At 36.0% G+C, this 14,494-nt stretch overlaps 1 protein-coding gene across 5 annotated transcripts in view; it reads right to left on the bottom strand.

The window, feature by feature from the left end:
• The window catches only part of POLK (DNA polymerase kappa), a 73,336-nt gene that overhangs the window by 22,195 nt on the left and 36,647 nt on the right, over window positions 1-14,494 (bottom strand). For all 5 annotated transcript variants that reach the window (XM_060637780.2, XM_060637779.2, XM_060637776.2 and 2 more), the window contains 3 exons: window positions 10,289-10,441; window positions 6,461-6,592; window positions 2,993-3,146 (listed from right to left, as the gene is read on the bottom strand). In XM_060637780.2, the coding sequence (XP_060493763.1) occupies window positions 2,993-3,146; window positions 6,461-6,592; window positions 10,289-10,441 (439 nt within the window). The remainder of the gene's footprint in view (window positions 1-2,992; window positions 3,147-6,460; window positions 6,593-10,288; window positions 10,442-14,494) is intronic.

Below are 14,494 nucleotides of genomic sequence, written 5' to 3' on the forward strand. Positions count from 1 at the left end.
CTCTTAGGTGGGTCACTGATAGAACACCGTAATAGGAAGCAAATCATACTGCCTTTAGGTTCATTGTTAGAACAGCTGCTGAATGTTGCAGTCTCCTATTATTCCATCTGTCTAGTTCTCTATTAGGCCTGCCTCTACAACTACTGCTACAGTAGTTTCTTATTAGCTTTTTGAAAAAAAATCTTTATAATCCCATAACTGAAGTGATCTGAATACAAAACTAAGATTTCTTATAATCTGAAACACTAGGATGAAAGCATCCCATCTGGATGGCAAGTGCTAAAAGTATATGGTATTTCAGTTTCTTGTATTGCCTCACGTTCACCATCCAGATTTATATGGCAGAATAAACATAAAATAATAATTATTGAGGCACCTAGGTGGCTCAGTCGGTTAAGCATCCCACTCTTGATTTCGGCTCAGGTCATGATGTTAGGGTTCTTAAGATCAAGCTCCGTGTTGAGCTCTGCACTGACAGCATGGAGCCTACTTGGGATTCTCTGTTTCCCCCTCTCTGTCTGTCCCCCCACCCTGCACTTGTGCACACATCCATGCATGCAGTCTCTCTCTCAAAATAAATAAATATTTTTTAAAATATTAATTATTTTATTTGCACATAGACAAAGTAGTTAGCAATACTTTTCCAAAGACTGCACCTTTCAGAAAAGAGGCAAACAGCAGAAAAATGTCTTAGACTTCAGAGGAAGATGTATCAGTCACCTGCCATGGCTCCAACTTACTACTGACCACTTCCCATGGCATAATGTGAAATCAGGTATGCTGAAAAGTCCAGCGCACAGGGATTTATATATGAGGGAAAAAAGCTAAAACTATTTAAATAGCTTAAAAATGTAAAATACAAAAAAGTACATAAATAACTATATTAAAAATTCACACGCTCAAAGTGAGTTTGAATGTAGTATAATAAATGAAAAGAACGGTAGTAGAGAATGAAAACATTTACCTTAGTCTCAATGTAATTTTTTAAAATATATTGTGAAAATAATTGTTATAGGAGACCCTCATGGAGATGCTCTGATACAACCTTTGAATGGTGCCCCCACCTTCTCTTGTGAAAAGTAAGGAAATAAATTAAGATATAAAGCAAACATGACATCAGGTTTGTGCTGCTTCCCCCAAACAATAAAGTTATACTACAGAAAATCTTTTGCTCAAAGCCTCTGTGTCCAGGAATCATGCTTATCGTTTAATGTTTGTATTAAAGAGAGAGACCTATTCCTTAGAGTTCTAAATAAGATGGTGAAGGTGTGATCTGATGTCCCCATTAAACTTGCTCTAAAGATGTGACCTGTAAACAATATGAGAGAATTTTATGTCACTGAAGAAAACCCACCATTTTTATGCCATCAAAGATCCACCATTGTTGACTCATGGAAAGTTACAACAGGTTTCGCTACCACTGTCTGTCCCCCCCCCCCCCCCCCGCCCAGAAGAAGTCAATGAGTTGTGCACAGGAAATACAGTTGTGGGTTGTGAACAAACTCTCTGTTTCTACCTTTTCATCCAGGTGAATTTTGCTCAGGGGTCCAGGACAGCTAAGATATCTGAAGTAATCATACCTCTGACAGAGGGCTGAAAGTAGTATGCATAATATCTACATGTTCCTTGACAGGGTTCTGGATAGGCAACAAAGAGACCTTGAAAAAACCCTTAGGGTCATGAAACTTCTATTTCATTGTATACAAAGGAATCAAAATAAGGTCTAAACCAAAGAAGAGAGTTGGGAGTCATGACTTTTGGCAAGGCTGAAAACAGTCATAATCACTGTATAACCAGATTATAGATAATTTGGAAAACAAGAGGGAAAAAACTCACCCAATGTTTTCATATGTTTCAGGTCAATTTTTAAAAACTCTATTATCTGTTAACAACTACAACAAAAGACAACCTCCTCAGATTCAATACAACCCAACATTTTCTTAATTAGATCTTGAGAAAAGAACTGCTATGAAATTACTTTGTTTAGGGATTCTGCACAGTCTTTTTTTTCGTTTTTATATATATAATTTATTGTCAAATTGGCTAACATACAGTGTATACAATGTGCTCTTGGTTTTGGGGTAGATTCCCATGATTCATTGCTTACATACAACACACAGTGATCATCCCAACAAATGCCCTCCTCAATGTCCCTCACCCATTTTTCCCTTTCCCCCAAACCCCCATTAACCCTCAGTTTGTTCTCCGTATTTAAGACTCTCTTATGGTTTGCCTCCCTTCCTCTCTGTTTGTAACTACTTTTTTTCCCTTCCCTTCCCCCATTGTCTTCTGTTAAGTTTCTCAAGTTCCACATATGAGTGAAAACATATGATATCTGTCTTTCTCTGACTTATTTCACTTAGCATAATACCCTAGGAAACAATCAACAAAACTAAAAGGCAACCGACAGAATGGGAAAAGATATTTGCAAATGACATATCGAATAAAGGGTTAGTATCCAAAATCTATAAAGAACTGACCAAACGCAATACCCAAAAAACAAATAATCCAGTGAAGAAATGAGCAGAAGACATAAATAGACACTTTCCAAAGAAGACATCCAGATGGCCAAGAGACACATGAAAAGATGCTCAACATCACTCATCATAGGGGAAATACAAATCAAAACCATACTGAGATACCACCTCACACCGGTCAGAGTGGATAAAATAAACAACTCAGGAAACAACAGATGGTGGCAAGGATGTGGAGAAACGGGAACCCTCTTGTACTGCTGGTGGGAATGCAAACTAGTGCACACTCTTAAACTCAAGAAATTTAACAATCTCATTTGGTTTAAAAGTGACATTCTACAAATTTAACTTAGAAATTCCACTAGTACATTTTAAGTTTCTGATTTTTCATTTTTAATATTTTTTCATAATAAAGGTTTAACTAGTCCTACCATCTATGCATGCTAATGCATTAACTGGGTTAATTCAAAGGGCTTTTTGTTTCTTTTTTAGTTTGATCATTCTAATTAATTGCTTACCATTTTCTAGAGAGTTCCCTGTTTTGATGAAATACTTCCTTTTGTCCTCAGGCCAATTTTGTCTTTCCTGTAAGTGCTTTGTTATATTCAAGTAGGCTTCATCAAGACTCATGGCCATAAAATTGGGATCATAATCAGCAAGTATTTCCTTAACCTTCAAAAGGAACAAAATGGTTTAAATTCTGCTGCCACAGCAAAACCTGTCATAGAACAGCTGATAAGAAACATTAATATTCTTACTTTGAAATATAGCAAAAATCCTACAATCAATAGCTCATAGATTTAGGGAATAAATAATTTATTGCTAGGGCAAGTTTGTTCAAATTCTCTTTTGCATTAAAATAGATCATGAAGGCAGAAGACCATGAAACAGCTTCATTTGATACAATCTCTATTCAGCCATCTTTATCTAGATATAACAAGTGACTCAAATAAATCTCAGACATCCTTCTGCTGGCACAGAAAGAACAGTTAAGTAACATAATTTTAAATAACTGGTCAAGAGTAGAAGTGGTAACAATAGGACCCTGCTCCCTCTCACCTTTTATGATGGTTTTTGTTCATTTTATTTATTTCTTTATAATTTTTTTTAAGTTTATTTATTTTGAAAGAGACAAGAGAGAGTGAGAGGGGCAGAAAGAGAGAGGGAGAGAGAGAGAATCCTAAGCAGGCTCCATACTGTTAGTACAGAGCCCGATGTAGGGCTCAAACTCATGAACCATGAGATCATAACTTGAGGGAAGATCTAGAGTCAGACACTGATCCACCCAGGGGCCCCAATGGTTTCTGTTCCTTTTAGAAAGCAATAATCTTGGGGCACCTGAGTGGCTCAGTAGGTTAAGCATCTGACTCTTGACCTTGGCGCAGGTCATGACCTCAGGATTCATGAGATGAAGCCCCATGTCGGGCTCTGCACTGACAAACCAGAGACTGCTTGGGATTTTTTCTTTCTCCCTGACTCTCCCCCTCCCCCACTTGCCCTCTTGAGTGTGTGTGCTCTCTCAAAACAATTAAACATTTTAAAAAAATAAAAAGGAATAATCTTACATAAAGGTACTATGATGCTTTAGAAAGTAGTTCTATTTTAATTAATTATAATATGTACATAAAACTCCACTCAAAACATATATTAATGCATGTATCCATTCAGAAAATAAAGCTCAATTATCGTGATTTGGAACAGGAAAGAGGACAACTCTACAGTGAAAGTCTGTGACTATATTAAATTATGAGGAAAAGTCTGGAGCTGCATCTTGAGATAAAAGAAATGAAGAGATCAGAATTTCTGTATGATTCCAGAAATGACTTTTATATAAGACAGTTTTATTATGTGAAACTATGAATTTTACCACTGAAGTATTACCTGAAATTAGAGGAAGTAGTTGCCAAAATAATACATATATTTGAAAAAAGTATTTATTGAATTATGTTATACTTCCATCTAGTATTTAAAATCTGTCTGCTGTATAATGAGAACTTTTTTGAAGTTTTATAAAAAGAAAGCTTTTTAGCTTATTTTAATTATGAACAGCTGTGTCAAAGGTAATTTTAGAAAATGGCGATATAAAACTTGGCCATGCTTTACTCAGAGTACCTTAATTAGCTTTGTTCTTGTAGAAGAAACCAGTTTTATAATGTACTCAAATGGAATCTTTCTAGTGAAAATGAAACTCTGGAAAGTCTGTAGTTGGCAGCCAACTATGATTATTCTGAATGAGAAGTACTCCCTAGAGACACGGAGTACTCACTAACTTCCTTTTCATAGGATACTGCTTCAAGAACAAAAATAGACATGTTCCAGTAAAATTCAAGCACTCTGCCTTCCAGAACAGTTAAAGCTGTTCCATTCTTTTGGATAAAATAAAAATGGCTTTTCCTTAAACTTTTAAACCAAGCCACACATATTAACACCCTTATAGTCAGGGAATTTGTGCTGTAGTTCATTTACACACAAGAACTCACTCGTTATCTGCAAAAAAACTAGCTAGATCCTGCTCAAATTTGAAAGATTTCTTCAATATATGTAAGACTGCAGGAAACTAAAAATAATTTAGGTCTCATCATATCATCTGAAGTTTTAATGAGTTAAATAAAGTAGGACACAAAAAAATCCTTTCTTACAAGGTTTTTGAAGGATTTTCAAACTTACTGAAAGCCTACAATATTTACGGGTAGCATTTCTACCCTTTTACATTAGGAATACAGTAAAAGACATAAGCAGTAACCACCTGTGAACGTGCTTCCCCCTTCACCACCACCTTTTCAGAGAGAGACAAAAAGCACTTGCTGCCACAGACTGTTTTTGAAAGAATGAAAAAAAGAATTTGCTTTTTTATTTGGGGTAGAGCACCTTTTTAATTTCGGTGGGAGTCATTTCTAGAGTACATGAGGTGGAAAACAAATAAGAGGAGCAAATCTAAAGATTCTTCACATGACTAAATGGTAATAAGTGCTAGCTCAAAGTTTCTTAAGGGTTTCAATTCAGACAGTCGTCTTTAACACTGTATTGTACTACAGTAGGCTAAAAGTGTTTCATGTAGTATTCTAAAATTTTAATTTATGACTTAAGTTTTAGCACTAGCATGATAGTCCAGTTATCAAAAATAGAGAAAAATAGCAGCTTTTCCTATAAGACAGTTTAGGCAATTTTACTGAATTAAATCTTTATATTTCAAAGACCCTTTTCAAATCAAGATTATTCCGTTTTTTCTTCCATTATCAGTCTCTTGGACATTAAATGCTCATAAGCATCTTCACTAGACTATGAGGCAAGGAAAACAGTTAATCAAAATACAGGAATTTTATTATTGTTTAAAAACATTTGATAAAAAAATTTATTCGCAAAAGAGTTTGAAATTAATAACTTGAGTAGATTATATAAATTATAAATATAAGGTGATTCTAGAAAGATATATTTTGTACATTAAGAAAAAAACAGCTGAAGTTAATGTAGGTTAAAATTAAGGCAATCCAAAGTTTTCTGGGGAAATAAGAGCTTCTAAACAGAAGAAAAAAATATATGGAAAAGCAAATATCTGGGAAATAGAAGGGTGTACTCTGCATACTCAGTTCAGTTTTCTTTTTTTTTTTTTTTTTTGTTAATTTTTCTAAATGTTTCTTTGTTTTTGAGACAGAGAGAGACAGAGCATGAGCAGGGGAGGGGCAGAAAGAGAGGGAGACACAGAATGTGAAGCAGGCTCCAGGCTCTGAGCTGTCAGCACAGAACCCGATGTGGGGCTTGAACTCGTCAACTGCGAGATCATGACCTGAGCTGAAGTCAGATGCTTAACCAACTGAGCCACCCAGGCTCCCCTCAGCTCGGTTTTCAATAAATAAGCTGGACAAGTGATAGAGAGGTAAGATTTAAAGGGATAAGCTAAGACCAAATTATGAGGTGCTAAGGCATCTGGACTTGATTCTGTAAGTGAAAAGAAATCAAAGTCTGTAATAGGAGTTCATCAGACTTACCTCTCTACTCACAGCTTGGTATTTGTCAAAGTTTGGGGGCACAATAGTGAGTTGTGGGCAGAGTCTTTTAGCAATAAATCCTGGCATAGCTGCACGAACACCAAACCTCCTTGCGTAGTAATTCGAGGTAGACTGAAAGAAAACAGACCACATAGGAAAAAATATACAAACCTAAATGGACACTTGATCCATACATTCATAAGAAACACATTATTGATGTGTATTTTCAAGTCAAGGACATTTCTTTTATAGGCCACTGCTTAGAATTGAGCTTTGACTTTATCCTATCATAGTATTATACCATGACCCTCTCTCTCACTGCTGTCTCCATATTTATAACATGATACCAGGAAATAAACAAGACTAATAAAAAGGTTCTCTTATATTTCCAATAACTAAACTTCACTTGCTCTTTTTTTTTTTTTTTTTAAGTGCCATGAGGCTAGATGGTTTTAAGTTTATTTTTTTGGAGAAATAACACACACGAGCGAGTGCATGAGCAGGGGAGGGGCAAGGAGAGAGAGAGAGAGACAGAGAGAATTCCAAGCAGGCTCCACACTGTCGGCACAGAGCCCGATGCAGAGCTCGAAGTGGGGCTCGACGCAGGGCTCGATCTCACAAACCAAGAAATCATGACCTGAGCCAAAATCAAGAGTTGGACGCTTAACCGACTGAGCCACCAGGGGTCCCTAAACTTTACTGGTTCTAAGGCATACCTAATATAGTATACAGCAAAGTTTGGATGATGGTGGGTGATGCTACATGGAACTAATAGTTATAAAGTAATGTTATAGTACAAATAGATGTTACATGAAAGTAATAGTATAGAAAGTAATAGTATAGTATACTAGTATAGATTTGAAATTTGCTATACTTGGGGTTTGGGAAATTTTTCATTTACAACAAAAGTCAAAGGTTCTAATATATTGTCAGCCAAATTATATGTCAAAAATATAAGTGAATAAAGCTTAAAAGAACTTTGAAAATTACATTTTATTTTTTCAGGCTTGAATATCCTTTTTGGTGAAACACTTTTGGTGACAAAATTATGAAAGTCAGAAGGAGAACATTACTTTTAAATCTTGTGGATGATGATACCACACACAGTACCATTTCCAAAAAAAATTTTATCACAAGTGACATCTTTGAAATCTCAAGTGAAAATTCAAAGGAATGCAAAACAGAATCTACCATATGAAAGGGATTACTTCAGAATGACATCAATTTGCCATTAATGGTTTTCAAATGGCATTTAATAAAAATCTTGATAGTACTCCAAACTATGCTAATCTTTGGTCACTATTCTGGAACAGCAAATGCAGATAGCACTAGAAAAACAAATCAATATGTTAAATATAAATAAACCTAATGGAATTGATATGAAAGCTAGATCTGTAGTAGAGCTGAAACAAAATTTATAATACAACTGCCTTTAACTTTCAGGTTTGTGGTAGGTAGACTACATGTAAATCACAGCCACAGTATTTTACAGTTCCTCCTATCCAAGGGTGGGCTCCAGTGTCTCATGCCAAGTGACTAGCACTGAGACTTGCTTTGATCAAAAAGATGTGAAAGAGTGACATTATGTGAGTCTTGAAGCCTAGGCATTATGAAGTCTGCAACTGTAGCCTTTGCTTTTTTGGGAAGCCAGCAACTGTGTAAAGATCTTGGGTTAAACTGCTAAATGATGATGATGTACCATATGGACAGAGGAAAGCTCAATGGCTGGAAACCATTCCAGCCACCTTGGCTGAAGGGCCAAGCATGTTAGTGAAGCCATTTTGGATCCTCCAGCCCCTGCTAAACAGCTCTAGACAACCTCAGGTAGAGTGGAGTTATCCCCATTGTACTCTGCTTAAATTAGAGAATCATGAACAAATAAATGGTGTCCACTAAGTACTTGGAGGGGTTTGTTATGCAGCAATAAATAACTGCCATGAGGTCTAACTATGAATCCCAACTTAGAACATTTCAAGGATCTACCCAATTCATCAAAAAAGAATTTTTAAAAATTTTTTTTTTAATGTTTATTTTTGAGAGAGAGAGAGAGAGAGAGAGAGCGAGCGCTAGTGGGGGAGGGGCAGAGAGAGAGAGAGGAAGACACAGAATCTGAAGTAGGCTCCAGGCTCTGAGCTGTCAGCACAGAGCCTGATGTGGGGCTCAGACTCACAGACTGTGAGATCATTACCCAAGCTGAAGTCAGACGCTTAGCCGACTGAGCCACCCAGGCGCCCCAAAAAAGAATTCTAACTGTAACAGACTGGAATAATCAAACATGTGCTATCACTACCATTAATTTCTAAATATACTTTTATGAGTTTAATAGAACAATAGCAATTATACTTCAAATCTCATTAGAAGGGAAGTCTATTAGCTGAGCACACAAAAGCAGTAATCTTTGTTTAAATATGGCAAATAATCATTTTGAATTTGGAAATAATAACCCATTTTTAGGAGGACAGAATTTATAGGAAAGAAAATATTTTGCAGATCTAGCAATGGATTTAGCTTAAACATGGCTACAGTATGCGTGCGTGTATGTATATATACACACACATAGATAATTTCACATAGATTATGATATATGTTCTTAAAAATAAATGCATTTTTTCAAATATAGGCTGATTATTTATAGGAAAAGGAGAGTAGTCTTTCAATAAACACTGTTTTGAAACTTCAACTGTTAGTTGTCTGCATACTTATGGGAGCACAGATAATGAACAAACAGATTATAGTTTTATAATAAAACAGTAACTCAGTAGGAAGCAGATTTATAGCTAAGGCATTTGAAAGAGTTAGAAACAGGGTAGAACTCTCTTTATTTCTCTTATAGATATGTTTTTTTATACCAAAATCCATCTACTCAGGTGTCATTTCTAATTCCCCACACAGTTTTAGCCACATATAGCAATCCTGGCCATCTTTACCTTCTATGGTTAGGGTGGCAATGAGGGAGAGCAACATGGCAATCACAAAAGTTAAGATTCTAAGCCATGGGAAAAACTAATTACAGTCCTATTTTAATGAAGTATGTTACTCTAGAACTCAGGTTGGGAAACCTTTTCTGTAAAAGTCTGGATAGTAATTACTTTAAACTTTGCAGATCATAGGGTCTCTGTTGCAGCTACTCAACTCTGCTCTTTTAGTATTATTATTTTTTAATCTGAGAGAGAGATAGAGAAAGCATGCACATACAAGCAGGCAAGAGGGGCAGAGGAAGAGAATTTTACGCAGGCTTCATGCTCAGCGTGGAGCCTGGCGTAGGATTCAATCTCACAACTGTGAGATAATGACCTGAGACGAAATTAAGAGTTGGCCACTCAACTGACTGAGACACCCAGGAGCCCCTCAACTCTGCTCTTTCAATGCAACAACAACTGAATGGCACGTGACAGAGTTCCAATAAAATTTTATTTACAAAAAAAAGGACTAGATTTGGCCTGCAAGCCACTGTGTGCAAGCCTGCTTTATAATAACATTTCCTTTTCTTTCTTCTCCAGTTCTCTTTAACTAGAATAGTTACTTTAAAAAATACAATTTGCAACAGAAAGATACAATATCACTCTACCATTCACCAGGTTTGTAATTTTGGGGAAGTTTTTAAACACCCCTCTGAGTTAGTTTCCTTGTCTGTCAAATGGAAATAAAAATTTCCTCAAGTGATGTTGAAAGGATTCCATAATTGAGCACATATAAAGCACACAGAAAAACGCCCAGCAAACTGGTAAAGCTTACCAAAGTCTTCCCCTTCCCCCTTCATGAACCAGTAAGCTTTACTTGAATATGTTATGAAATTTCCTTTTTTGTCTTTGATCTTTACCTACTTACCAACATCATCATTGATCCTACAGCAATGGGTTTATCCTTCAGTTCTGGATTGTCCCTCATTTCTACAGCTGCATAGAAAGCATCCATGTCAATGTGCACTATAGTATTGTTCAGATCCCGGCTCTGTTCTAATTCCATTGCAAATCTGTCAACCTTAATTTTTTAAAAAGTTAACATATTTTTAGTCAACATGATATCAAAACACCATCAATCATAACATCAATCTCTCGTTTAGTAGGTATCTATCTCTGTCCATCTATCCATCCATCCTTCCACCCACCCACTGACCCACCCATCTATGTATACATTTTTTTGTTGAAGTTTCTTTTTTATTTATTTAACCTTTTTTTATTTAATTAATCTCTACACCCAACATAAGGCTCAAACTCACAACCTCAAAGTCAAAAGTCAAAGTCATATGTTCCACCGACTGAGCCAGCCAGGTACCCCTATCTACTTACACTTTATTGTTGTTTATTAAGGCTGATAATTGCTTCTATTTTCATGAAGATAGGGAGTTGATTCTCAAATATCTTACCCTACCAAGTCTTCCATCTCTCACTCACTACAATCACATAATAGGAACTTAATAAATATTTCTTGAATGAATGAAATATTATAAGTGCTTGTATCAAATGATTCTTCTGCTTTATAAATTTGGACATCAACTAATGGTAAATAAAAGCTTAGGTAAAATAAACAATTCTCACTGACTCATAACATTAACATTTTAAAGTAGCAACAAAGGAAATCTACAACGAAAGATTATATACTTCTTTGGCATATTACCTTTACGCTGAAGAGTACTGTATAAGTGAATGTACAAATCATAATGTAAACATTCACTCTGTAGAACTGTTTTTATAAGTCTAAAATTTGGTAACCGTTAGTCAATACAAATCAAAATTGAAAATTTAAGCTATAATTTATTCTTTCATGAAATCAATATATATGTCAAATATAATAGCCAAGAAACTTATCTTTAAAGCATTTTTATTTCTCTAGAGAGAAAGAATTGGATTGATAAGAAGAAAGGGAAATGAAAGGAGGTAAAAATAACCAAAGTATGGCAGGCAGTAAGAAAAAGGTTTATGTAACAGACAGACCCATTTCCAGTGTTCCTTTTTTGTGGCCTCTACTATAGAGGCTGAAGAGAAAAGAAGCTAAATATGCTTCCCAGCTTTCCCCGTAGCCGAGGGTGGTGGTGTGACCATTTTGATCTATGATCACTTTGAATAAGATGGAATACATAAGGAGCAAGGAATAGTGGCTAGCAAATGGGACAAGTTTAATGAATGTAATCTCTTACTAAAGGATCAAAGGATAGCTGCACAGCAAAGGAATAAAAAACTGAGGGGAAAATAGATATAAGCAATAGGGGTAAGCTCTGGAATGAAAGCAATTTCCACCATGTGGAGATCTCTATAGCAGGTTTTCTCAAAAGTGGAAAGTTGCAGGGGTATAATTCAGTATTTCCTCCTCATTAGACTTCAACTCTGCTTCCATTCTGGATAATTTTTTTCATGGTCTTCCTTCTTAGCATTATAGTGACACTAGTTTCCCCACTAGCTGCAGACTAAGACTGCAACTTCTCTTTTAGAAATAATCCCCTGAGGAGCACCTGGTGGCTCAGTTGGTTAAGCGTCCGACTTCGGCTCAGGTCATGATCTCACAGTTCATGATTTCGAGGCCCACGTCGGGCTCTGTGCTGACAGCTTGGAGCCTGGAGCCTGCTTCGGATTCTGCGTCTCCCTCACCCTCTGCCCCTCCCTGGCTTGCACTCTGTCTCTCTCTCTCTCTCAAAATTAGAAATATTAAAAGAAATAATCCCCTGAACCATATTTGTTTCCAGTTGGTTCCAGTGAACCTCTAGAGGGTCTGCTTCTGTTTAGGCTACAACTCACTGAGATGCTCTGTGCCTTTTTCAGGCTGTTCCTCTGTCTAGGATGATCTTACTCATTCTGTCATAAAGCCTTGAAGGTCAGCTCAGATACCTCTCTGTGGCTTAATTAGCTCTCTGTCCTCCATGCCACAGAATTTAATGTTCCCTTAGTTGTTTTCCTGCCCCTATGGTGCACTTACTATATTAGATACTAAATTATGAGTTCTATCAAGATAAAGACTTGATTTGCCTTTAAATTCTTTTCTTATAAGAGAGAAAGAGGTGAGACTTATAGGAGAAAATACATAAATTTTACACTGATAAATATATATATTTTTCTGGTTTAAAAAGAGGAAGTAGAATGTGCAGAAAAATTTTGCAGAAGGCTGATCTCATGCAGTGAGAAACCTAATAAGTGGAACTTTCACATGACTCCATTCTATCATCCAGATTTAAAACAACTATTTTTTCCAGTACTTCGATTTTAAATTAGAGAATAGCATCCTGACATTAAAAAAAAAAAAAAAAAAAAAAAAAAAAAAAAAAAAAAGATGTAGACAAATCATGGAGGCTAATAAAAATAAGGGGGGGGGGGGTTAAAAACTACTCTATTTCAATCCAGAAAATATACCTATGATAGGAATCGACTGAGAATATGGGAGCAGCATTTGAAGTATCTTAACCCATAAATATTGGAAAGGAAAAAGATAATAAATGGAAAGCAAACCAGGTGGAAAAAAGCTTTCCTTAGCCTCATATGTTAATTTTATGACAGTTCCTTCAGCAATCTATTATCTTTTCTGTGCTTCAAGCAAAAGTACAGTTGGCAAAAGGAAACCTCCCCACTGAGTGACTCACACATTCCGCTTTCCTCTACTCTCATTACTCACCCTTGTCTAAACACTTTTCTCTCTGCAACTACCAAATGCACACCACCCTGCTTTTCTCAAATTTCTTCTAATGAAATCCTCATTCATGTTTTCCATTCTTCTATTTTCCCTTACAAATAACTTCCATGTTCTGATCTGAGCCTCTCACGTGTATGTTATCCCTTTTGCCACAGTTCAAAACTAGTGTGTGTGACCATGGTTAAGAATAAGAGCTTCTTCTGGGTCTTCAGTTACATGATGGGGGCAAGTTAACTCCCCTCATTCTTCCTTTTTTTGAAAAGTGGGACTAAACCAATCCCCAACGATTGGAAGAATTAAAAGAGCTACTCATGTAATGTACTCATCCAGGGATATGGAAAGGGCTTCATGATATTACCTATAATTTTAAAAACAGAAGTGACATTTATTGAGTATATCAAATGTGTCCTATAGCCACGGTGGCTAAGTGTACAGATTAGAATCAACACTTCTATGTTAACTCATTTAGTGATAAAAATAATTCTGAGATGGTAATTATTATTCCCATCTTGTAGATGAGGAAACTAAACTTCAGTAAGAGGAAGTAATCTGCCCTAAGTCATACAGCTGGTAAATGTTAGCACTAGACCTATGAACCAAGTTACTCTAAAGGCTGTGCTCTTTCCATTATTTTATAATGCTTCCCTAAAATGTATCTTAAAAAGTCTTTAATATTGAAATAACTTCAAACCAAACTCAAATAGTGTATTTTATATCAACATTATGCTTTATTTACTTTTTTAAAAAATCTCCTTTTTTGATTACATTCAGGAAACTGTTTCAGAAATATTGTTTTTCATTTTCCTGACTTACTACTACCCTAAATTGGTAAATAAACCCAGGTCCATAAAATCAGTTGTTAAAATGGTCAAAATGCACAGATTTGCTGTGTAGTTTCCATTTAATATAACATGGATGTTTGTCTATTCTTTTTTTTTTTTTTAAGTTTATTTATTTATTTGAGAGAGAGAAAGAGAGAGGGAGACCGTGAACAGGACAGGGGCAGAAAGAGAAGGAGAGAGAGAGAGAGAATCCCAAGCAGGCTCCACAATGGCAACATGGAGCCCGATGTGGGGCTCGATCTCACAAACTGTGAGATCATGACCTGAACCAGAATCAAGAGTTGGACACTTAACCAACTGTGCCACCCAGGCACCTCAGATGTTTGTCTATCTAATTTATGAATCCATGTTATAACAAGATGTTTTGGCATCTACAAAAATGATTGTGCCTTTAAGAAGTCTAAAGAGGGCAGGATGGAGTGGGGAACACTTAGGTTCTGAATAAATACTCCGGCAGACTATAGAGGTTAGTTACCTCAGCTTGACTAACAATAATAGTTCCTACCATCATAGCATCCATACAAAAATCTATTATTTGGAAAATTCATGACACTGGAATAGAAACACATTTCCC

The sequence above is a fragment of the Panthera onca genome, chromosome A1 (assembly GCF_046562875.1).
Source record: "Panthera onca isolate mPanOnc1 chromosome A1, mPanOnc1 haplotype 2, whole genome shotgun sequence".
Lineage (NCBI taxonomy): Eukaryota > Metazoa > Chordata > Mammalia > Carnivora > Felidae > Panthera > Panthera onca.